This window comes from Musca vetustissima, unplaced genomic scaffold (assembly GCF_032173495.1).
Source record: "Musca vetustissima isolate MV318-11 ecotype Yass unplaced genomic scaffold, APGP_CSIRO_Mvet_v1 utg4378, whole genome shotgun sequence".
In the NCBI taxonomy this organism is placed as follows: domain Eukaryota; kingdom Metazoa; phylum Arthropoda; class Insecta; order Diptera; family Muscidae; genus Musca; species Musca vetustissima.
Genome location: NW_026887069.1, coordinates 412,519 through 436,219, shown reverse-complemented (window position 1 = coordinate 436,219; position 23,701 = coordinate 412,519). Strand labels below are relative to the sequence as shown.

General features: G+C 35.6%; 3 protein-coding genes across 3 annotated transcripts; 2 read left to right on the top strand and 1 right to left on the bottom strand.

Moving 5' to 3' along the window:
• Positions 1 to 1,309: 1,309 nt before the first annotated feature.
• LOC133334566 (keratin, type II cytoskeletal 3) lies at positions 1,310 to 1,843 on the bottom strand. Its single transcript, XM_061542881.1, has one exon. It carries the CDS (start codon positions 1,841 to 1,843, stop codon positions 1,310 to 1,312), a length of 534 nt encoding a protein of 177 aa, XP_061398865.1.
• A 6,442-nt stretch (positions 1,844 to 8,285) lies between these two features.
• LOC133334565 (uncharacterized) lies at positions 8,286 to 8,816 on the top strand. The gene has a single exon (XM_061542879.1). It carries the CDS (start codon positions 8,286 to 8,288, stop codon positions 8,814 to 8,816), a length of 531 nt encoding a protein of 176 aa, XP_061398863.1.
• Positions 8,817 to 22,740: 13,924 nt separating this feature from the next.
• LOC133334564 (uncharacterized) lies at positions 22,741 to 23,121 on the top strand. Its single transcript, XM_061542878.1, has one exon. The coding sequence runs from the start codon at positions 22,741 to 22,743 to the stop codon at positions 23,119 to 23,121; it is 381 nt and encodes a 126-aa protein (XP_061398862.1).
• The last annotated feature ends 580 nt before the right edge of the window (positions 23,122 to 23,701 follow it).

The window sequence follows — 23,701 nt, the reverse complement described above, 5'->3', positions numbered from 1 at the left end:
ATCTTTAATTATAAATAAAGCTATTGCAAATTAATTAAAAACCATAATAAGCCATTTTTATATTTATTGTGTCCTGAAGAATCACTTTGTGGAGAGAATATATCATAGACGTTCCTAATGGCAACAAATGAGAGTGCTGCCACCTCTACTACCACCCTTGCCGGGCTGTAGCAGGAAGATAGAAGACCTCTTCAATCCATAGAATACCTGTTCTATCCATAGAAGACCACCTCTATCCACAGAAGACCTCCCCTGTCCATAGAATACCTCTTTTATGTACGAAAGACCTCTTCTACCACAGAAAACCTCTTCTATCCATAGAAAAAATTTCCTATTCACAAAAGACCTCCATCCTTAGAAGACCTCATCTTTCCACAGAAGACCTCATCTATCCTCTTCCATCCATAAAAAACCTTATCTATAGAAGACCTCTTCTATCCATAGAAGACCTCTTCTACCCATAGAAGATCTCTTCTATCCATAGAAGATCTCTTCTACCCATAGAAGACCTCCTCTATCCATAGAAGACCTCTTCAATCCATAGCAGACCTCTTCTATCCATAGAAGACATTTTCTATTCATAGAAGACCTCTTGTATCCATTGAAGATCTCCCATATCCATAGAAGACCTCCAATATCCATAGAACCCTCTTCAATCCGGGAGAACACCTTTCCTACAATAGAAGGTCTCTTCTATCCACAAAAGACCCCTTCTATCCACAAAAGACCTCCTCTGTCCATAGAAAAACCTCTTTTATCCACAGAGGATCTCTTCTATCCCTAGAAGACCTCTTCTATCCATAGAAGACTTCTTCTAGAAGACCTATTCTATCCAAAGAAGACTTCTTCTAGAAGACCTATTCTATCCAAAGAAGACCTCTTCAATCCATAGAAGACTCTTCAATCCATGGACGAACTCTTCAGTCCATAGAAGACCCTTCCAATCCACAGTAGGCCTCTTCTATCCATGGAAGACCTCCACTATCTATATAAGACCTTTTATATCCATAGAAAAATCTTCCATCCATAGAACACGTTTTCTATCCATATAAGGCTTCTGCTATCCATAGAAGACCTCTTCTATCCATAGAATACCTCTTCTGTCCATAGAAGGCCTCTTCTATCCATAGAAGACCTCTTCTATGCATAGAAGACCTCTTATATCCATAGAAGACCCTTCTATCAATAGAAATCATCTTCTATCCACAAAAGACCATTCATAAAAGACCTCTATTAGTAGACCCATATCCAAAAAAGTATAAAAAGTGTTATCTCTTATTTGTAATTTTATTTCCTTATTCTCGATTTCTTAACCTAATAATGCACCACCGCCACCAATGAGACCAGCTCCGCCGAATGCACCAGCACCACCACTCGAATAATGCACCTTAAAACGGCCACCACCAAATCCGCCACCTAGGCCGCCCAGACCATGACCACCGAAACCGCCGAATCCACGACCACGAACGGTATATGTTTCGTGATATTTTTTGAAACCACCACCAAAACCAGCTCCACCAAATGCACCCAGACCGCCAATAGCACTTGGAGCCGAGTATACAGGATATGCTTGAACAACGGGAATTGTTTGAATCTGGACGGGAACTTGTTGGACAAACGAGGGATAATAATATGATCCATAACCGCTGGGAGCAAAACCACTGGAAGCTGTCGAAGCTGATGCCGAGGCAGAGGCCGTTGCTACACCACCACCTGTAGCAGTTGCTGTGGCTACTGCACTGCTGCTGCTCGCTTCACTACCTCCACCCAATATTGGTGTGCCGCAAATCAAATTAATTTGCAATATTACCACAAAGAATACAGAATTCCTTAACCACTTCATGTTGCCAATCTTTTTCTTTGGATATGTAATCTCCGCCGTCTTCACTAAACTACTAATCGAATGGAATTTAACTGAATGTTGTTTTGGGCCATAGGCTTCTATATATTTCCATTTCATAGCACACTGTCAATATCACTATTTTCGATTATTTACACAATATTTAGCATAGAAGCTCCAACATAAACAGCGACCTCAACAACAACATAATGTAGAAGATGATGTGTAGAATGTTGGGGTTTTCATCATAATGGCATTGGGGGATTTTTGGACAGCAAATAAAATGGTAACTGTGATACTGGAGACACACACTTTGCTTGTTCGACAATCAAAATTTGTTGCTGAGTTCTCTCTGACGGTCGATCTCTCAGAGCCAATGTTCTGCGTTTCAATTGTGCGATGTGTGCCCTGAAAAATTTTAACAGTTTTCTATTTTTGAAATGATTCACAAGAAGCTACAGCCGTAGCAGCAGAAGCATTCATGGCTAGTCCATGAAACTAGCGGAACAAGTTGCCGGTGTTTGTTTTCGTCTTCCACTGATGAGGTGTTAATTTTTTAAATCGATGCAAAAGTGGAACAGTGGTTTCGTTAAAGGGTAAATGGTAATAATTGCTGATAGTTAGATAAGTTACAGGAATAAGAGGCTATGCAATAAGAGGTTTTCTGTGGATTGGAAAGGTCTTCGATGGACAGAAAAAGATTTCTATGGGCAGGACAGGTGCAACATGATTATCGGGATAGATGAGATTATGTATTACTAGAATGGGTTATCGATCACAAAATACTTTCTCTACGAATAGAGTAATATAGGAATATAAGATGTTTCGTAAGGTTTAAAGGTCCTCGACATAAACACATCGTAGATTTATAAGAAGAAGTGTTATCGAGATAGAAGAATTATTCTCTGGATATTGAGCGTATTCCATGAGACTGACCTCTTCCGTTATCTGGGTTTTGAAGACGTCTTCGAAAGATAAAATAAGAATGGAATAAGCGAAATAGGGTTAGAAGAAAAAAGTGATAATTTGTATAGTTTAAAGTTTTATTCTGACTTGTGACAGAACATTCCAGCCGCGTCGATCTTTTGCGCAGTTCTTCGAATTTGAAAGACCATGTTCGTCAATGTTGTCTTCCACTTGATCTTTCCATCGGATTCGTGGCCTTCCCCTTCTGTGTGAACTATCAGATGATTCGTTTGTATATGCTCTTTGAGCTGGGGCATCTTCATCCATAGTTGCTGCAGCTCGATACGTCTGTCAATGGCCGAGAACAGCTCATTGTTCATTCAACGGCGATATTCACTGTCGACGCATGGATCTTCCGGAGAATTTTTCTCAAATACTACAAGAGCTGCCTCTTGGAGTGCAAGAGGCAAGTAGCCATGCACAAGTACCCATGCTTCAGATCCATACAACAGCATGGGTAGTATCAGTGTCTAGTAGAATGTGCGCTTGGCGAGAGGTGGCCTTGTTTTTGAATTGCTTACTCAGACCATAGTAACATCTGTTGTTCAACACTATTCTTCTCCGAATTTCAAAACTGATATCATTCGTTTTATTTATTGCGGTACCAAGGTATATAAAATCGTTAACTACGTCGAAGCTATAGTTTTCAAGTTCCATAGTTGGTCGGAGTATACTAGAGGTCTTGCGCGTTGATAACATCAGCTTGAACTTCTCGTCAATTACTGTCAGGCCCACTTTGGCAGACTCCTTCTCAATTCGTTCAAAGATGGCTGTTACCGCTCGCAAGGTGAGTAACATGTGTTGCTTGGTGTACAGATTGTCATTTCAGTTGACATTTGCATCTCACATGACCTTTCCCAGCAGAATGTTAACAAGGTCACACGACAAACTATCACCTTGTCTGAATCCTCGTTCGGTATTAAAGGGTTCCGAGAGATCCTTTACGACTTTAACTGCTGATCTTGTGCCTGTTAAAGTTATCCTCCATAGCCGGTTTAATTTTGCAGAAATGCCAAACGCGGACATGGCTTTATACACCTCTGAACGGATAGGGCTGTAGAATGCGGCTTTATAGTCGACAAATATGTGGAATGTGTCGATGTGTTTTTCGTGGGTTTTTTTTCAGGATTTGGCGCAGAGTAAAAATCTGGTCAATGGTGGATTTGCCAGGTCTGAAGCCGCATTGGAACCTCAGGATGCTGAAGTTCCAATCATTGGGCATGCATTCTTCTAGCCAAATTGTATTAATCAGCTGGTGCATGCTCCTTACATCTGGCCACCAGTCTTGAATAGATCGGCTTGTAACCCATTGGCACTAGCTGCTTTATTATTCTTCAGCCGATTGATTGCTATTCTGACTTCATTTTGGCTAGGTGATATACACTCTATACAGTCATCTATTATTGGTTCTAGGGTATCCACTTTAGTGCCACTATTTGATACCAGAAGTTTTTCAAAATGCTCCTTCCAGATCCTCAACATGCTGTCTGTATCTGTCACCAGGTTTCCTTCTTTATCTCTACAGGAGGATGTGCCTTTACCCGTTGGTAGAATTTTTGGACTATCAGTAGCATTACAACACTCCTGATCTTACCACGGAATTCTTGATGGTGGTCTTTGATACCCAAGTGTTGCTTTTGCTGCAGTTTGTAGAGAGTGGGCAATTCTCTGCCATTGTGCTTCTATATTATTATCGGAACAAGAGGTGCTTTCGTCAAGCAGTTGGGTAAGTTGAGCGAAGTAGGCTTCTGCTATCAGTTGTGTTTGCATCTTTTCGACGTCGAGTTTCCGTGTTACATTAGATCGCACCTTTGCTGCTATATTAAGACGGATGCGTACCATGGCTGCCACAAGGTAATGGTCGAATTCGCTCCCCGGATTGATCGGACGTCTAGAACACTGGATAAATGCCTTCCGTCTATCACAACATGATCGAGATGCTTGAATCTGGTGCTGCTAACTACCATGTTTTTTGATGCCGCGAAGTCAATCAACGTCATGCCATCGTCTGATGTTTCTTCATGGAGGCTGAATTTTCCGATTTTGGCATTAAAATCTACTAAATCTAAATAGCTCACCAGGTGGCACCGCGGGGAGGTCAGTGTCCGCAATTGAGATAAAAGAGGGACCAAGATAAACCTGGACTTCGCCATGTTAAAGCCAATCAGAGCCGTTGCTTGGTATCTATCATCTACTCCACCCTATAGGTATAGATCGATGTATTTTTTTAGAGTGCACCGAAATCGGATGCGCGTTGAAGGCATATGGACTTTTCGGAAATTATTCGCGTTTTACGAGTTTTTGGGTACTTCAATGCAACATGTAGTACATCTTAGCCGTCAAATGAAACTTCGCAAAATATACATGGATTGGAAGATTGGATTTATTCCGATTCCCTTCACGGTGGGTTGTGTTGTGATGTTCGCCTATATTCGACGAGAAAACACACAAAAAATTAAGTTTTCGGTCCACTTCATCCCAAAATTTTAATCAGATCATTATTGAAAATTATAGGCGTTGTCGCTATATTTCCGCCCTCTAATGAGGTAATGGGTTACTAAATAATATCTGAATACGTAAGCACCTGTAAATATTTGTGTGTAACTCCCACATCCTGGTACTTACGACAACGTAATTGGAGTCATTTTGAAGGTCAACCATTCTTCTTGGATACACTATCAACTTCGCGGGTCTATATGCGTAACGAGTAAATATATACGCCATAGAATACAAATTTTGTCATTTTTCACAGAAAAGTCAGTTTCCATTTGACCCTAAAAAATGTCCAATTTTTTCAAAGCAGGCATTCATATTCTCTGGCCTAATCCTCTTCTGCATGTAAAATGTCGCGATGATCAGAACCGACAAAAATTAAATATTTGGTCCATATCATCCCCTAAATATTAACCGATCTTTACCAAAAACAATAGGGGTCTTCATTGGCCAAAACCCTTCCTACATGCAAAATTTCGTGAAGATTGGTCCATAACTGTGGTCTGTATCGTGTTTACAAATCATAATGGACAGACGGACGGACACACATGTCTAGATCGACTCAGCTAGTCGAGATAAGACGATCGGTATATTTCGCGGCGTTACAAAATTCTTACGGCGGAACAAAGCTATAATACCCTGACAACATAGTTGTGTAGGGTATAAAAAATTATTATGATAACATTTGGTCTGTTCCCGTACTGCAAGAATCTACTCGACCAATTATTGCTTCGAACCGAAAACAAATAATTTTCCTTAATATCTTGTTTTGTTGTCGCTGTAATTTACAAACCCTACACAGACATGTGTGATTTTGATATCATTTGATTTATCGTGGTGTTTAGAATATGTAGATATTTTAATATTAATTGTTCGATGCGTATGTCATGAATATCATGAAAATAATGACATCATCTCCTATTTTTCTATTATTTTTCTCATATTTCGCGAAAATGTGCAACTTTTTCGAGATTACTATAATATATTCATATTCTTATTTTATATCAACGTTTTTGATCAATATAATAAACGTTGTAATTTTAAGATTTTTTCTTATGCCAAAAATTAAAGCCTTGATAAATTTTGCGTGCATCAGCTGTAGTTTAGTATTTTGGGTTCTTACTGCGTAGACAATTTTCATACAAGAACTTATCCAAAGTTGTCTACTTTTTAAGGTGGTCCCCATAGATCGAGCTTTTGGACATTGGTTCTAATTAAATATTAGGGATTAACGCACGCTGGACGTTAATGAAGCAGGCCTCATGCTGGGCGTCGATAAAGAAGCTCGACCTTGGGTGTCAATGTGGCTTGCCCCACGTTGGACGTCAATAAAGCATGCCCCACGTTGGGCGCCAGTGAAGAAACTCGAAACAACAAGATTTACAATAATGTTGGCTACTCCTCCTTGTTTAGGAACTACTTCCAGCTTAGAGTCAAAACGCAACCAGAGAGTCACGAGTCAGCGTCATACTTTTTCGCCGGCGTGAAAACCAAACGAAAGAGTTAGCGTTAGCGGCACAAAATGTCAATTATTTGTTTTCATTTTCTGACAGAAAATTTTACGTTGTGCAAACCAAAATCAATTTATTATTTAATAAACAATAATGTCAAGGAACTTGGATAAAATTATTGAAAAAATTATTTTTCTTCCATTTTATTATTAATTCGTTAAAAAACATCCATAATCTTTGTAAATATTTGTTTTTTAACAGCACTGCCATATGTTTTGATATAAATTCTCATTGAAATTAGGCAGCACTGTTGATTTTTACCTAAAATATGGCAACTCAATTGAGAGCAAGAGAGAAATTTTGAGTATGACGCTGAGCAAAAATGAATAAAATCTATTCTAGCGTCATGCCGCTAGACGCGAACGTCAGCCGTCGCGATTTCCCGTTGGCAATAAGAAACACACGGCAAACGACTGTCGCTGACTCTAGACTCTATGGTTGCGTTTAGACTCTTATGATCTAGTCCATCAACTTGGGCAAGCGTGGGTAATGATCTTAAGCCTTCAGTGTTCACTAAACGAATTAGAGCCGGGTGGTCCATAAATAAAACGTATGTGTTTATACTATAGTAATTAAAATATGAATAAGACTAGAGTTGATCCGCTTCAGGATTATAATTGAGTAGCAAATCTCGGTACTAAAAATATCCATGTTGGAGGCAATTGGCCACGTTTTTCAGCCTAATCGGCTATATTTTGGTATTTTGGGTTCTTACTCTTCCGTGTAGATGGGAGCAACACGCTACATCCCAAGTTTCAGGTTTATGGGGAGTTTGGGCTAATATTTCGTCCACATTGCCTGTAAATTTATATTTAGAATTTTCATTGAGCAGAATATATCCATACCAAAAATGTCAGTATTCACCCAAATTTCCGGTAGCCCCTATAAAATGGTGTCATACATTATTCGATATTTTATTTACATTTTAAAAATAAAACAGACATTAAAAGAAATTTTGTATAAGTCAGTTCTTCAACATTTAATATTAGTCTAACCTTCAGTGAAAGTGTTAATGCAGAAACAAGTTATATACAGGGTATTTAAGATATAATAATTGAATTAAAATAAATTAATTAATTTTAGTTTAACTAATAATAATAATATTTTTACATAAACAAAATTCAGTAGCATTCATCATCATCAGCAACCACAACATTATCGTCCATAATCGTCAACCGTAAAATTTGCACATCTCTGAAACAAAACACAGAGGTGTTAATTTTCTAAATTGAAATTTCTGAATGCAATCTTTCTGTATTTTATTCTAAACATGTATTTTGGAAGTCCCAAATGTTATTTCCTGCAAAATTTATACTAAAAAATCAAATCTACGGATCACATATAAATAGTTCGAAGCTGAGTGCATTCTAATCATAACTAACTTTACTACGAAGTCTACAACAATTCGAAGGAAGAACTATATTTTCCCAACTTATAAAAAAATGCTATCAGTAAAATTTATTTTACTGATACTGATGGCACATTGTGCCTTCGCCAGGCCGAGTGAGGTGACAACTCAGGACGTCGATATTAAAAATCAGGAATTTTCGGCTGATGCAGATTCGGATACTACTGAGGTGAAAGAGGACTTTTCTGGAGTACGTCGTGCCCGACACTTTGGTGGACTGGGTGGTGTTGTTATTGGTGTCGTACAACCCATTGCCCCACCACCACCTCCTCCTCCACCACCGCCACCAGTAGTTACCACAATTCCCGTGGTGGTACGAACTATCCCGGTACATGTACATTATGTAAGTGGAGGATATGGAGGTGGCGGCGGAGGTTGGGGAGGTTATGGTGGTGGAGGATATGGCGGCGGTGGATATGGCGGCGGAGGCTGGAGTGGAAGTGGTTATGGTGGAGGCGGTTATGGCGGTGGCGGCTATGGAGGTGGCGGTCATGGCGGCGGAGGTTGGGGCGGTGGTAGTTATGGTGCAGCTGCTTCAGCTTCGGCTTCCAGCTATGGTGGTGCTGCATCTGCTTCTGCCAGTGCATTTGGAAAATAATAGTTCGCTTATATAATTACACACTAAAATTAATAAATAAAAATGACAGTACCACGAAAGTATAGCATAGCTTATATATGTGTTTTTATACCCTACACAACTACGTTTTCAGGGTATTACAGCTTTTTATATATGTGTCCTAGACCCACTTTTAGTATACCGATCGTCATATCTCGACTGGCTGAGTCGATCTAGACATGTCCGTTATAATTTGTAAACAAGATAAAGGCAAAACTTATGGACCAACTGTCACGAAATTTTGTATGTAGAATGGTTGTTGGCCTAAGAATTGATTTTGGTAATGATAGGGTGATATTAAGGGGATAAAATGGACCAAAACCTTTATTTTTGTCGAGTTTTCTAGTCGCTCAAGAGACCACAATTATAACCCAAACATCAGGAAATTGTAAAAAGAGAATGGGGTCTGGCCAAGGTATAAGCTAGCGATACGTAGTCAATTTTTAGAATTTTCGATTTTGGCCTTTGGCTAAAAATCGACGAAAAGACAACTTCGATGTTTAGACATTTCAATACAAAAAGCCAATTAATCGATTAGTCGAAAGTCGACTAACCGAAAGTCGATCGGTCAATATTTGGCGTGTCAAATGGGGTCATTTATATTGTTGTATGTAACCGGATGTGGTAGTTTTACGTAAATATTCTCTATCTAATTTGAATTCTATAGAGAAATTATGGAGTATTTTAGAGAAACATATTAGAATCCATAACATCTCAAATATACCAAGTCTAAAAAATGCTTTACAAGTAGAATAAGGAAAGATTCAGAAAATTGGTAAAATATATGCCGGCAAGATTGAGAGCTGTACGAGATAACAAGGGATATCATATTAAGTATTAACCATCCAAAAAATCAGTTTAAAAAAACTGTTATCATGGATACTTTTCACTGTAAGGTTGCAACTGCCTTTGTTTAACAATCATTTTTTATACCCTTCACCATACTTCAGGGTATTATGTCTTTGTGCATATGTTTGTAATAGGCAAAAGGAAACGTGATAGACACATGGTTTCTTTTGAGAATATGCCTAGAATCGCTTTCTGAGTCGATTTATGCAGGTCCGTCCGTCCATGTATTTACGATCCGAATTGGATGAAATTTAGCATAGTTCATTTATTTGGTCCAAGGACGAACCTTATTGAAAGTGGAGAAAATCGGTTCATATTTAGATATAGCTCCGATATATATTTTCATCCGATTTACGGTAAATGGTACACCAAAGGCCCTATATATTTTTCGATTTGCACGAAATTTAGAATAGCGTACTAAAATAATGATGTGTGTTTTTTAATTTATTTTATTTATTTATTTTCCTTAAAGACAATATAATACAAAGTGTAGTACTTAATATCATGAATTTAAATATATAACAATTTTACTTTTCAATGTTTCACGATTCATAGAAAAATCAATAAGATTATATAATTCATAAAAATCTTTAGACATTCTTGTTAAGGGTTCTGCATTTGAATAATTCATTCTAGAAAATTGATACATAATTGCGAGTAGCTCTTTGGGGAATATTGAAGCAAATATTGTTGATTAAAAATCCAGCATTAACGTCACCCATTATTACTTTAAAAAGAAATGATACATTCAACATTTTCCTTCAGCTTTTTAAAGTTGGCTGCTTGATGAGGGAAAGTCTATCTGTATATGATGGAAGATTATGAATCGAATAGTTTAAGTTCCGTAAACAGATGCGATCACTGTGTGTAATATATATAGGATCCCATATGATCGAAGAGTATTCCATTATAGGGCGAACGAGCGTTGACATATGACATAAGGATCCATGAACTCTTTACTCCACCGTTTAATAAATCCAAGCACTGACTTGGCTTTTTTTATTGTTATTGAAATGTGAGAATTAAAATTCAGTTTACGATCCAAAAGAACTCCTAGATCCACAAACTCATTAACTTTTTCCAGAGAGTAGTCGTTAAGTGTGTAATCAGTATCAATTAACCTCTTTCTTGTAAATCTCATGAGTTTGCATTTCGAGTAATTTATTTCCATAAGGTTAATATTACACCAATTCAATTCAATTCAAATCATGCTGTAACAAGTCATTACTTGAGATGTCTGAAAAAACTGAGAAATAATATCACATCATCGGCATACATCAGGATATATGAAAACTTTATTGTTTGAGGTAGGTCATTTATGAATAAAGAAAATAGAAGAGGGCCTAGATGGCTGCCTTGTGGCACTCCAGAGGAAACGGTATTATTAAATTTTACATTTTGTGTCCTATCTTTTAGGTATGAAGAAATCCAGTTGAGACTTCTGTTAGTAAATCCCAGGCACTCAAGTTGTAATCGTAATAGCTTGTGATTGACGTTATCAAATGCTTTGCTGTAGTCCGTGTAAACAGCATCGGTTTGCATACCTCGAAGAAATCCCCGAATAACTATGGTGGAAAAGTGTAGAAGGTTCATTGCTGTGAAACATTTTTTCTGAAATCCATGCTGATAGGGAGATATATAGGAGAACTAACATGATGGTAAATGTTATCAGTAATGATTTTTTCAAAGAGCTTTGGAATTACACTAAATTTTGCAATTCCATGATAATTAGCAACATCGAATTTATTTCCACTTTTAAATAGTGGAATGATATACGACATTTTCCATATGTGAGGAAACATAGCTTGATTAATCGAAGCGTTAATCAGCATAGTTAAGGGTAAAACAAAAGCTTCAGCACATTTTATTTGAATGCAACTTGGGGTCTTATCAGTTCCAAAATAATATCCATATATTAAGTGTTTCAATCCATTTAAAGACATTTTACTGTCCAACTGTGTAATTGATATTGATTGGTTAGAGTACAATTCAAAAGGGTATATATGGTTAGAATAGCTTTTAGTTGAATATGTTGTATTGAAGAAATCTGCTAATAAGTTGCTTATATTGCTTGTATTGTCGCATGATTCAGTGATTACATATCTTGGAGTTGCAGGAAAAGCTAACTTTACGTTTGGAATTGACAAATTTGTAATATGATTTCGCGTTTTGTCTAAAATTATTTTTGAGTCTTGAGGTATATTTTGTATAGCAAATATTATTCAAGTTGGTATATTCTGAACGTGCCACTGAATATTTTCCGTAGTCAATTTTTAAATCTTGCTAATGCTTTTGTGTTCCATGGTGGTCCAGACAACTTTTTATAAAAATCTTTCGGCACACAGACCTCAATGTACTCGATAAGAGGTCATGCCAATTAGTGTTCTGTAACAAGTCACTTAACAGTATATAGTTTGTTTTAGCAAAACAGAAGGATTTTTCGATACGAGGGTTTTTTCGACTTTATTGTCGTATGGTATTGATCTTCGGGGCATGTTAGTGGATCAGTTCGTTTAACGTAATACTCTTCTACTTGATTTCAAAGATAAGCTCTAGTAACTTATGGCTGCAGTTACGTATAGAATTTACCTGAAATAGACCAAAATCAAAGAGTGTGTCGAAAAATTCTTCATAGGATTTGTGTATATCTGCCGACATTAAGTATTTATCTTCGGGCAGAAAATTCCACGAAATACTTGGTACATTAAAATCACCCAAAACAAAAATCAAATCCTCAGGTTTAGCTTTTTGTAAAACAGCTTTAAAAGCTTAACTATGTTTTTCATAAGTTATTTGGGGAGACGAAGATTTAACATAGGAACATAATATTATCATTTTCATAGAATTATGTTTAACTTGAAGGCAACAAACTCAATGTTAAATGTAGAATCGGTATCCCACAATCGATATCCCACCAGCATTGCTGCCACGGTCACGTCTGAAAATATGGTAGTTGTTTGACAGAATTTCTAATTTTATAATTGTCTCATTTAACCAGGTCTCTGTATGTACTATGATATGATAGTCAAAGGAAAAATTTTCCAGATACAATTTTGATATTTTGGTTCGAATACCACGGCCATTTTGATAAATAATGGAAATAGTGTCATTATAGATAGAGCCTAGTTTTTTGAAACATGTTCAGTATTTTCAGGTATGAAACCAATATTAACAGGTCTTTGTCTTTCCCTGTATATAAATTCACGAACAATTGTATATTCTGACCAAAAATCGGAGACAGTAACTTTAAATGATGAAATTTAGCGTTGTTGAATTGAGTTAAATTTATGAATTGAAATATCAGTAGTTTGCCCAAGTTTCGACATTATGAAAAGGTCAACAGATTCAACCGTAGACTCAGCTGCAGGTCTCGTTATAAAAACATTTTTTCGGTGGAATGGCTCTAAGTATAATAATACCAGGGTGTTCATCATTCAAAAGAGGAGCAGGAGGATAGTTGACTATTCATGGGTAACTTATTGGTAGGTTTTAAACCACCATGTTAGATACAGTATTTGTAGGCTGACAGTTTAAAGGCAGATCATTATTTGAATTAGAGTTCTTTGATGACATGTTAGATGATGTAGAATTTCAGGATCGATTTGAAGTCGACGGAACATTGGATTCATTGTTCTCGTTTTCCAAACGTTTATCTTTGTTTAAATTTCTGGCTGATTTACGTCGTTTCGGAGTTGATTGAGGTGATTTCAAGTTATCCAGTCATCTATTCGATTCGTTAGTTTGGCCATTTCCAGTGCAGCACCAATGAACTCCCTTATGTTTCGTGAAAATCAGTTCAGATTTAAATAAAGCTCCCATATATATTTAGTCCGGTTTTTAGCAAATGGTGCACCAAAGTCTCTTTATATCTTGCGTTTTGCACGAAAATTGGTATATCGCACTGTATTATGTCTAGAATCATGTCTGTTCAGTTTCGTGAAAATGGGTTCAGATTTAGATGTAGCTCTCATCTATATTTTCTTCCCATTTAAATTATTGAGTCTAAACTTATATGTGTTAAGTTTCGTAAAAATCTGTTCAGAAACTTCATTTTTCGTGCATAGGGCTTGACCCTACGGAATATTCTACGTCAAATTTCACTACGAGTCTCAAAACAAACTGTATACTTAAATTCAATAGTTTTTTAGAAATAAACAGTATAAAATGAATAATATTTTGGCAACAAATTCTTTGTTGTCTTCAGTAAGTGCTAATTTTATAAATATGTAAAAATTTCAAAAATACTTCATATGGGAAATTACAAAATTCCATAAAAAAATTCCATAAAAATTTTTTACGAGCACATTCATGATTTTTGGTACATATGTTAAGAAAAATATGCTAATTCGAATTATGTTGTCGTTCACAAATTCATATGGCGCGCAAAAGTTATATCGATTTTAAATCTTGTATTTAAAATATAAATTAAATTAATTCCTATTTGTTGTAATTCGCGAATTTCTTCACAAATGGTTAAACACATTTGTTTTCTTTGCATACTTGTCAAATCACTTTGAATTACGGTTAAATTGTCGCGAAAAACAAATAGAAGCATGAAGATATCTGAAAATAAAACCAGTGAGCGCAGCAGTATAGTCGGACGGGGCCGACCATACGATACCCTACACAACTTCCATGAAAATCCAACTTTCTGTGGCTCTATATTCTGAGATTGAGCAATATTTCGCGATATTTGCACACTTTTGACTGGCTAGAGGTCAGTAAATGTTACTAATTATCAGCACAGTCCCTCTAATTACTTGTCCAGATTCCCTTCACCGTGGGTTGTGTTGTTATGTTCGGCTTTCGACTCGGCAAGTACAAATAATTATGTTTTCGGTCCACTTCATCCGAAAAATTATTATCTGATCATCACCTAACATTTTAGGCGTTGTCCTTGGCTATAACTGGAACCTCATGGAACATTTCAAAGCGATCAGCGCTATATTTCCGCCCTCCAGTGTGGTAATAGGTTACTAAAAAATATATGAATACGTAAGCACCTGTAAATATTTAAGTGTAACTCCCGCATCCAAGTACCTACGACAATACAATTGGTATCAATTTAAAGGTCAACCACTCCTCTTGGACATACTATAAACTTTTTGGGTCTAGGTCCCTCAGGGGCAACTATATACGCCATAGAATACAAATTTTGTAATTTTTCACACAAAAGTCAGGGTCCATTTGACCCGCTAAATATTGACCGATCTTTATCAAAACAGGCATGCTTATTCTTTGGTCCGATCCCCTTCTCCATGCAAAAATTCGCGGTGTTTGGGCCATAATTGCGGCCTCTGGAGCGACCAGAAAAACCGACAAAAATAAAGTTTTTGGTCCATTTCATCCCCTAAATATTAACCGATCCTTTCCAAAAACAATAGGGGTCTTCATTGGCCAGAACCCATCCTACATGCAAAATTTCGTGAAGATTGGTCCATAATTGTGGCCTGTATCGTGTTTACAAATTATAATGGACAGACGGACGGACACACATGTCTAGACCGACTCAGCTAGTCGAGATATGACGATCGGTATACTTAAAGGTGGGTCTAGGACCAATATTTCGCGGCGTTACAAACTTTTGGGGCTGCACAAAGCTATAATACCCTGACAACATAGTTGTGTAGGGTATAATAAGTTAATTTTTTAATTAAAACTAAACTTTTTTTAATTTTCGATTTTTTTAGTATGGATAAGGGAATGCGGATTTGCCTCAGTCTTCTAAAATATGCGACGCTTTTTTCTTCAAATTCTTTTAGATCATTGTTAAATATCGGTATATTCATCTGATAACAGTTTCGACTGTAAAAATGACTAAATATATTGCAGTTACAATACATACAAATTAACCCTAAAAATGGCTAAAAATCAGGCAAGTGGGCAAGTGCAAATACACAAAAGGACACCTATTTTAAAAAGATCCGTTAAGAACCGCGGATGTGCCTCCATAATCGATTTTGGATAAAATACGCATATTATTCGCGTATCGATATATTTTTGACCTATTTTCACACAGATTCGCGAATATGATAACACAAGAATGAATGTATGTGAAATCAATTCGAAGAAAAATGCGATTATATACGCAAATTTGTCAAAATAAGTTTTTGCAGTTTTTCCCACATTCAAGGTACCTATATCCGCCGTTTTATTGGGCGGAATTGAACATGGATGGGCTCATTAGATCCGGCACGTAAAAAACTAAAATCACATGGGGTATTCTGCAACTTAGTCACTGATCACATGTGCGTGCGTTGTGTAGTTTAGCCACAAATCAGGAACGAACACAAAAAACTCGTTGGCTTCACAGGTTCCACGCAACTTATTATTTATTACCAATATTTTAAGATTTTGACAAGAACACTTCATTTTATAGAAATGAATTTAAATTATATACAATATGTTCATATTTCGCGAGTTATAACCTTGCAAACCTCAGTTTCAAGGAATTTAAAAGATGTTTGTATATATGTATATATATACAGTGAGTGTAATAAGTATTTTGCCCCAATACAAATTTGACAAAATTCCAATTTATACGCCTAATGCCAGCATAATAAAGATGAAAAATTAATTATTTATGATGGGATATGTTTGTCGACATATTTAAATCTTTGAATCTGACTCCCTTATTGGTATTTCCATCGCATAGGGTAAACGCACCTAATTCCGGCATGTACCAATTGTCGGCATCTGTTTTATATAACTTCAAATAACTAAAAAATCCTATGACTAATAAAAATAAAAACTACCTTCAATAATCTTCAATAACACTGCAACCTATCTCTGCATAAAATTTATTCGAGCTAAGTACATTTATTTAGTCAAAATTTGGCATTTTGTCAATGAGGTTTGTCAACCCTAGCGATTATTCACTTTTTTTTTTTAAGAAAAAAAATAGTGGACATGTCAATTTCAAAAGACTTGTAATTATATTAAAATAATATATTTTTACAAGGATCGTCTTCGTAAATGTAAAGAACATACAGGAGAACACGTTAGAATTTAAAATTATAAAAAATATTTGTAATTATGATATTTTTAACGATGCCGACCTTAGGAACAAATTTTTTAAGGTGTTCCAATAGTCGGCATATGGGTGAATAATAAGCAAATTTTCTATCATTTTGGCTCAAAATTAAAAACAATTTTAAATAAATGCTCTAAATAACGATTAATTTATAAAAAAACGGGTTTGAGTGGTTTTTACATAATGGAAGACATTATTGAATCTTAATTTTTTTAACCTCTGAAATGCCTTATTTAGACATGCCGAGAATTGAATAACAGGTTCCCAAAGTCGGCACCATGTTTTATAATTGTAATATTTTAATAAATATTATTTTATATAATTTTTTCAATACAACACTGATGGAAACGTCCCATAGTAATAATTTATTATTGCAAATTGCAGAAAAATCAATTAAATATATAATTGTTGTTTAACTAAAATGCGACATGCCGACTATTGGAACATAACATGCCGACAATTGGAAACCAGTAAGGAAAGTTGTAAAGTCGGACGGGGCCGACTATATGATACCCTTCACCACTATGGGTATATTAAACAGGACTATTAGCATGAACTTGAATGAAATAAAAAATGTGATATTTATCTAAATGTGAATCTACGTAGATCTATCCATAAAGTATGTAAATCGACTTCAAACAAATATAAATAGGATACGTTATACTAATTTCAGAACGTTTTGTTTCTATTGGTTCCTTGGTGCGTCAAGTACTTAAAATCAATCTATAATAAAAGGGAGCTATACCTAAATGTGGACCGATTTTCACGAAACAACGCAGACATCAATCTAGGCTCAATTCAGTACGTTATGCCAAATTTCGTGCAAATCGAAAGATATATAGGGACTTTGGGGTACCATTTACATGAAATCGGACGAAACTATATATGGGAGCTATATCTAAATCTGGACCGATTTTCACGAAACTTTACATACATCATTCTAGACCTAAATGATTAGGCTGTACCAAATTTCGTGCAAATCTAAAGATATATAGGGACTTTGGGGCACCATTTACATGAAATCGGACGAAACTATAAGTGGGAGCTATATAGAAATCTGGACTGATTTTCATAAAACTTGGCAGACATCCTTCTAGGCTCACTTAAGTACGTTATGCCAAATTTCGTGCAAATCGAAAGATATATAGGGACTTTGGGGTACCATTTACATGAAATCGGACGAAACGATATATGGGAGTTATATCTAAATCTGGCCGATTTCCACGAAACTTTACATACATCATTCTAGACCTAAATGAATAGGCTGTTCCAAATTTCGTGCAAATCGAAAGATATATAGGGACTTTGGGGCACCATTTACATGAAATCGGACGAAACTATATGGGAGATATATCTAAATCAGGACCGATTTTCATGAAACTTGGCAGACATCATTCTAGACTCAATTCAATACGTTATGCCAAATTTCGTGCAAATCGAAAGATATATAGGGACTTTGGGGCACCATTTACATGAAATCGGACGAAACTATATATGGGAGCTATATCTAAATCTGGACCGATTTTCACGAAACTTTGCAGACATCATTCTAGACCTAAATGATAAGGCTGTACCAAATTTCGTGCAAATCGGAAGATATATGGGGACTTTGGGGCACCATTTACATGAAATCAGACGCAACTATATATTGGAGATATATCTAAATCAGGACCGATTTTCATGAAACTTGGCAGACATCATGCTAGGCTCAATTCAGTACGTTATGCCAAATTTCGTGGAAATCGAATGATATATAGGGACTTTGGGGCACCATTTACATGAAATCGGACGAAACTATATATGGGAGCTATATCTAAATCTGGACCGATTTTCTCTAAACTTGGCAGAAATCACTCTAGGCTTAATTCAGTACGTTATGCCAAATTTCGTGCAAATCAAAAGATATATAGGGACTTTGGGGCACCATTTACATGAAATCGGACGAAACTATATATGGGAGCTATATCTAAATCTGGACCGATTTTCTCGAAACTTTGCAGACATCACTCTAGGCTTAATTCAGTACGTTATGCCAAATTTCGTGCAAATCAAAAGATATATAGGGACTTTGGGGCACCATTTACCTGAAATCGGACGAAACTATATATGGGAGCTATATCTAAATCTGGACCGATTTTCACGAAACTTGGCAGACATCATTATAGGCCTAAATGATTAGCCTGTACCAAATTTCGTGCAAATCGAAAGATAAATAGGGACCGTTTACATTAAATCGGTTAAATATATATATGGGAGCTATATCTAAATCTGAACCGATTTTTCCCAATTTCAATAGGGTTCGTCCTTGGGCCGATTAAGAGACCTATGCCAAATTTCATCCAATTCGGATCATAAATGCGACCTGTACTTTGTTTACAATTTAACATGGACAGACAGACAGACAGACGGACGGCCATGCATAAATCGACTTAGAATGTGATTCTATGCATATTCTCAAAAGGAACCATGGGTCTATCTCGATTTTTTTTGCCTGTTACAAACATATGCACAAAGACATAATACCCTGTACCACAGTGTGGTGAAGGGTATAAAAAACCTTAGCTAATAATGCAAAACCCAGCTAGGGATTTTCTTCCACCATCACAAGCTTCAAGATTTTGGGGGTCTCGATTGGTTCAAGATTTTAAAGTTGAAAAATGTGTCACTGTGTTATTTTTCTAAAATAATAATAAAAAAGCAAAATACATTTTTGTGATAAACATTTTTTTGGTTGTTATTGATTTCGGCCGATATCTTCGAGATCAATAGGTCTTTCGCTGTCTTTCTTGCAGAAATACGATCTAAATATGTCCACAAACATATTCCATCATACATAATTCATTTTATATCTTAAGCGCATTGGAAATTTGTCAAATTTGTATTGAGGCAAAATACTTATTGCACTCACTGTAATTAACCATGTAATTAAGTTCTTGTTACCTATATGTGGCTATATGTAGCTATAATGTTCCTCCATTCAATGTTTATATATGAGGTATTTTTAACATGACCAAGCTTGTTTTAGAATATCAATCATATTGGCTAAAAAATTAAAATTTGAATTTAGGTGTTGAAATAAATATAGGTGTACATACATATGTATGTCTGTACATGTGATATTGAGAGGGGATTTCATTCAATCATGTTGTAATGACGTCTAAACTGGTTTCATCGAACACCATACTCAAGTTCAAGGTTTTCTATTTTTTTTTTCGAAAACTACAATTGTTTTGAGTAATTGATATGGTACAGAAATATAGTTAAAAAATAATTACACCGTTTTCAAAATTTATATTTATCGTTATCAAAAATAAAGACAGCATCAGATAAAATATCGATTCAAAATACCATTGGAATTTCCATAGACAAAATAAATTATTAAGGTAGCTGAAAGACCTTCTGCTAATGCAACTACATGAACCTCAACTTGCCTCCAATTCGAATAATAAATCTAATAATTTAAAAACAAATAATATAAAAAAATGAGTTCAAAATAAATAACAATATTTTTAGATATTTGTTTGAAATATATATGTATGTACATATGGGCAATATTGCCAATTTTTTAATATTCCATTTTCAAAAAATCAGCTTTTTTGTTTTTGTGGCACATCAATGATTTTTGGTACACATATAGAGAAAAATGTTCTGACTCCGAAACCGTTCGCGATCAAATTTTTGGTTGATGGGCGCAAAAGTTATCGAGGTTTTAATTTTGGGCATAAGAAAAAAATCTTAAAATTACGCCGTTTATTATATTGACCAAAAACGTTGATATATATCTTCCTCCGTAAAATAAGAATATGAATATATTATAAAAATCGCGAAAAAGTTGCACATCTTCGCGAAATATGAGAAAAATAATGAAAATATAGGAGATTACGTAAATATTTTCATTATATTAATGACATACACACACCAAAAAATTATTTAAAAATATCTACATAATCTAAACACCATGGTGAATTAAATGATATCAAAATCACACAAGTCCGTGTAGCTGTTTGTAAATCACAGCGACAACAAAACAAGATATTGAGGAAAAATATTTGTTTTTGGTTCGAAAAAATAATGTCATCATATTTATTTTTTTAATTTTATACAAGAAATTTCAGAAAAAAATGTTGGGGTTATTCTGGTATTTTACCCGAATTTCGCCGAAAAATTGACATATATAATAATAATCACTTTTTGTGTATAAGTATACGCCTTGCGGATTATATCAAGACCCTTCCGATAAATCTTAGGGTTCTATAAATAGGAATAAATCTTAAAATAAAATAATATTATGAAATATACATTTTAAATTGCGTAATTCTCAAAATCATTTGATGCGCATGCGGTTTCCAGGAAGTACTGAAGTTTATCTTCCAATCCATATATATTTTGCGAAATTTCATTTGACGGCTAAGATGTGCCACACGTTACATTGAAGTACCCAAAAAATCGTAAAACGCGAATAATTTCCGAAAACTCCATATGCCATTAACGCGCATTCGATTTCAGTGTGCGCCCAAAAAAAATCATCGATCTATACCGATTTCAATGTGGTCCATTAAGAACCATGGATGTGCCAGCTCACACTATTTTTGAGATAAATTGCGTCTACATCGCGTAATTCTCAAAATCATTTGATGCGCATGCGGTTTCCAGGAAGTACTGAAGTTTATCTTCCAATCCATATATATTTTGCGAAATTTCATTTGACGGCTAAGATGTGCCGCACGTTACATTGAAGTACCCAAAAAACCGTAAAACGCGAATAATTTCCGAAAACTCCATATGTCATTAACGCGCATCCGATTTCGGTGTGCACCCTAAAAAAATACATCGATCTATACCGATTTCAATGTGGTCCATTAAGAACCATGGATGTGCCATCACAATCTATTTTTGAGATAAATTGCGTACATCTCTCTTTCGGCTGAAGTTTTTAAAGTTCTCTTTTCGAAAAAGATCAAAATCTGTATGAGGTCATTTATTGAAGCGGAAATGATACACAGAAAACGCAAGTAAATCCGCGATATTTTCAAAAACATTTTTTGCCAAATTTCGTGTTTTTGGAAGGCCAGTTCCCGCCGTTCTAGTAGATGGATTTTCACGAAGAAGATTTTATATCATCCGAAACGTAAAAAACCTTATTGATCGCGGGTACCCATATCATTCAGTTGACAGATCTAAAAATTTGGCCCTAAAAATAGGTTCTTTAGAAATTTGATCGCACAAAATTCGCACCTTCGGATGAGTATTACTCTGAAGCTGTGCATACTACATACACAAAATACATATCAAATTACGCAGATTCGCGACTACAATAATCGTATAATCGATTTTTAGAAATTCCTGTTCGCGTATTAATGCTAGAACTAAAATTCAAAAAACACTCAAAATCGAGCTTCAAAATGTCAGCATCATTTAAAGGTAGATGCAGTTAAAATTTTGAAAAATGATACATGAGGGGCGTAGTCCCCATTTTGTTGGCTTCTAGTTTTATTTTGACACGAAGGCCGTGCAATGAGTGGCTTAGTCACAAATCGATAGAGAACATAAAAAAACTGGTTCGCCTCAACCTGTTTTTACACATTTTTTTACATTAAAGTAGACACAGCTTCCACTAAAATAAAGTTTGGAAGTCAATATCATGAGCAGTTTGCAACGACAGATCAATTAACCCAAAACTATTCACTTTTTTTCATATACTTAAGTAGTTCCCGAGTTATAAAGGTGTGAACCTCCGCTTCAGCTATGTTAAAAAATTGGCAATATTGCCCATATACATATTTCTACATGGAAACAGTGTAGCAAGTCATCATCATCATCACCTAGAAATAATTGTTTTTACTTTGTCTTTGTCAAACTTCCGCTCTAGGGTATTAGCAAAAAAATATACTAAACAACATTACCACAAGAAACTCCAAAATAATTCCCCATAAATAAACTCCACATCCAAAAAAAAAGAAATAATAAATACTCCCCTCCAATTCTAAAACAGTTTAGTTCAATTTTTATCTTTGTACGCAGAATATGTTTCACAACATTCTGAAATCGCGACTAATAGCGATATTAGCAGGATTGCTAATTATTTCCCGTAATTTAGCGACCATTAAAGCGGAAGAAGAAATTGCAGCCGTTGAAAATGTAGCGCCCCTTACACCGGAATTATTGTCGCTGGATATACAAGGACATGAAAATACTTCTGGACGTAAAGTAAGACAATTTGGTTATTATCCTCCTCCACCACCGCCACCACCATTCGGCTTCCCTCCCCCAGCCTTTGGGCGACCTCCTCCACCACCACCGCCATACTTTGGTTATGGTGGTGGTTTTGGAAGAACCCGCGTAATAACACGTACCCGTACACGTTACGTCAATCGTTATGGAGGATTTGGCGGTTTCTATGGTTAATGGATTTTTAAGTGTTGGAAATTATTAAACAATAAAAATAAATTGCTTGCAAAATAAAGAACAGCGTTTATTTAACTATTTGCTAAATGGTTGGTCATTTGTATACCCTATGCAACTAAGAGTGTATTATCAATTTGTGTGGGCCCAAGAGTTTGTAGCTTCGAGAAATATTTGATCCAACATATATCAAAGACATAGAAACCGTAAAGACTCGACAAAATGCATTTTGGCAAAATAGTTTATGAAAAAATATCCAGGGGGAATCACGGTTAACAGAGGCATGTTAAGAATAAAAACGTCAATACGCGAAAATGTGTGAATAAAATTTTAATAAAATTAGATGCCTGCACTCAAAATATGTATTTTAATTTTATAAGGCTAAGATATAGCATTAAAAACGTTTAATATTGTTTTCTCTGTTGTTATGATATCGTAACAACAGAGGAAAAGCCATCTGTTGGAAATTGCTTACGTATCAATTGTCCTATCTTTATACTTTTATGTCTTTGCATATATATCGACTAGATGAATCGATCTAGCAATGTGAGTTCGTCCGTCCATGATAATTTGTAATTTGCGT